Below are 3,138 nucleotides of genomic sequence, written 5' to 3'. Positions count from 1 at the left end.
ACAACTTGCTTTAGACATAGTTTAACACAGAGGAAAGAACAGCATATAGCTTTTGAATTAAATAGGACTTTGGATCTTAGTCCTACCATTTAACTAATTCCTTGGATAAGTTACCAGATCTTTGAACCTTAAATTCATAACTAATATTAAAGAGTGTAATAAATAATATTATCACAAAAGTATCATCTGATTATAAAGTCAGATAAAATGTGAAAATAACCAGGTCACTATAAGAGGAGACGTGGTGGCCTAGTCCATGGAGAGTGTTGTATTGCTAACCAAAAGGCTATGTGGTTCTAGTGGCTTGAAACATGAGTTGTTCAGACATAAAGATCAGTCTCTTCTTCCTGTCACTGTTGACAGCCTTAGGAACACAATGCAGTGTCCAGCTATGATTCTGAATCAACTGGAAGAAGAGAATGCTATCTAACTTATGGAATAATATATTAATAGTTGACCAAGGTTTATTCAAAACAAAACATTGTAACAAGATGGCAACAACCAAAGACTAGGATATTTCACTTGTCACATCTTGAAATAATGACCAATGTTTGTGTGTGTGTTTTTTTTAAATTCACCTTACCAATTGTTGTTGTTAAGTGTTATCAAGTCATAGATGACTCATAGCAACTCTATGACCTAAAGACCTGAACACTTGTATAACTTTCTTCGTTTCTCCAAGTTCATAGGGTTTCTGAAGGCAAGTTGTTTCTGAAGTGGATGCCACTCCTGCTTCCAAACTTGTTTTAATCTGGAAGCTCCATCAAATACTGTCCACCACAGGTAACCATTGTCACATTTGACATATCAGTGTCACAGTGTTCAGCATCACAGCAACCAGCATATCATTATTGGGCCAAAATGCTGGTTCCAAAATCAGTGACTCCAAATATGAAATCCTATGAGCTATGGGAAGTCTATCTCTGGTGGAAAGTATCTTGTATGAACAGATAGTTGTAATTCTGAATATACAGTGTACTCATGCACTTCTGATATTCTCATTTTTCACTGAGAGAAAGTCTGATCTTAGATACAACAGAATGGAAAAAAAAATTAATTTTAGGAGACTCCCTTTACTATTGTAGATTGATGATGAATCACAATTTACTCCATCCTATCAACATGCAAATATAAGCAATGTTTTTGGAAAAGTATGTAACATTCTAAAACCATGCTCTAAGCATCTAAGAATCCAATTTGTGAATGTATTTAAAAACTAAAAAACTCAAACTCATTGACAATTAAGTCAAAGTGGGAGCAAGTCATAGTTGACCCTCAGCGGGTTTCCTAGTCACATGCAGGGAGTTTGTCCATCTCTCTTTCAGGAAGCTGCTGGTGGGTTTGAACTGCCAGAGAGGTGTCAGCTTTGGCTTAATCCTTAAGAGATAAACTATCAGAGTCCACACTTAACTATTGGCAGCTCAGAGAGAAGTAGCTGGACCTTAACTAAGAATCCAAAGTTACAAAAAAACAAAGAAAAAAAAATTCAGAAGATTTCTCAAATACTGTTCTGAATACCTATCCAGTGACCTGAGAGATCCAAAGGGAGTGGCTTTCTTAACACCAGACTGTCAGTTTATTTCACCTCCCCATGCCTAAAGGTTCATTTTTGGACTAACACCATAAGGTACACGATGTGAGACGTTGCCCAGTTTCTGTGCCCCTTCAATGTGGAACATCTGATCATCAAAGAAGATGTGGGGCCGAATCTTTGCCAAGATGGGACCTTTTGGGGCTCCAGCAAGGAAGAGAGCTTCATCAATCTCTAGACCCCAGCGGCGAAGAGTTTTCAACACGCGAGCACCTGAACTGGCTGCACTCCTGGCAGTTATCATGTAGGTCCTGATGGGACAAAGCAACCGTTCGTCTTTGGCATAAAACTTCTTTTGAAGTCTGCCTAAATCTTCCAGAAAGCTTTTCAAGGGACCCTGTGAAAGGAACACATAGCATAGCTGTGATCCAGTGAGTCAAAAGAAGTAAATGCTTAGAGAACAAAGTCTGATAGAGCTTTTAAGAAGGTACTATGGGAATGAAACAAGCAATCTTAGAATGCAGATGGAATAATGCTGAAACTCCCTGTGTGCATGTTAATAATATTTATTGGTATACATCCTTCCATTCCTGTAATAAACTTTCATGATCATATAATTTATCCTTCCAGCCCAGAATCTTTAAAACGTAAAAGAAGGTTCAATAAACACAGTAATCAAACCAGAGCAACAGACTTACACTGAGACTATCCATGCAAACTGGAATAAAATGCTACTCTAAATAAACCTAATTTGTCACCAAATGTAAAGACATTTGCTTTAAGAGAACTGTACATGTTAGCATTATAAAGTATATTTCTCTCTATTGTTTAATGATTTTTTGGCCTGAACTGATTTTGATATTTATAATTTTTTTTATTTATACCTTTGCACAAACTTTTCTTTTCAACCTTTCTAGTTTTAGATGTGTGTTCTGTGTTTAGGAGCACTCTTGTCATATTTCATAGGAAGTGGAGCTGCTAAACCAAAAGTCATGCCTCTCTGGTGGTTCAAATCCACTAGTGCCTCTGCAGGAGAAAGATGACTAATTTTTTCCTATGTAACTCCAGGAGGCTGGAGGATCTGCTATGAGTTGGTTCCAACTTGGCAGCAATGAGGTTTTTTTTCAGTTTTTCATGTAGAATTGGCTTTTTATCTGTATTGCATGTTTCATGTTTAAAGCTTTTAAATAATTATATATTCTCTCTCTCTCTCTCTCTCTGTTCTGATAGTTGAGACAGTTGTCATTAATCCTTCCAGTGACTCTGTCATGGGAACAGGCAATATTACGCTCTCTGGTTATAACAAGGTCCCTACAACTGACTATAGTAACAGAGTTACCTTTAGCTTCAGTTTTAGCTCTAGGAACAATTTATAATGTCAAAACTAAGAGTATTTCTTCAACATCTTTCTTACCTTCTATATATAACAATGATCCAATTTTAGTCACATCTGTAATTTCCTTACGGTTTACACTGATGCTATTAGGTATTCTAATGTGTGTATATTAAAATCAGTGCTATTATTTGATCAGTAATTATAATTAAAAAGTATATTTACTCTTAGACCTTGTTCCAGATCTTGTAATTAGATATGGAATGACTATGTT

The 3,138-nt window shown here is 36.3% G+C and overlaps 1 protein-coding gene across 1 annotated transcript in view; it reads right to left on the bottom strand.

Moving 5' to 3' along the window:
* Positions 1 to 1,595: 1,595 nt before the first annotated feature.
* Positions 1,596 to 3,138, bottom strand: part of NT5C1B (5'-nucleotidase, cytosolic IB) — a 26,990-nt gene continuing 25,447 nt past the window's right edge. The window contains exon 9 of the mRNA XM_006880722.1: positions 1,596 to 1,928. Within this exon, the coding sequence (XP_006880784.1) occupies positions 1,596 to 1,928 (333 nt within the window). The remainder of the gene's footprint in view (positions 1,929 to 3,138) is intronic.

The sequence above is a fragment of the Elephantulus edwardii genome, unplaced genomic scaffold (genome assembly GCF_000299155.1).
Source record: "Elephantulus edwardii isolate Elephantulus edwardi_28Jun2011 unplaced genomic scaffold, EleEdw1.0 scaffold00009, whole genome shotgun sequence".
In the NCBI taxonomy this organism is placed as follows: Eukaryota; Metazoa; Chordata; class Mammalia; order Macroscelidea; family Macroscelididae; genus Elephantulus; species Elephantulus edwardii.
Note: the sequence above shows the minus strand (reverse complement) of the source record. Positions and strands in the feature narration are given on the sequence as shown.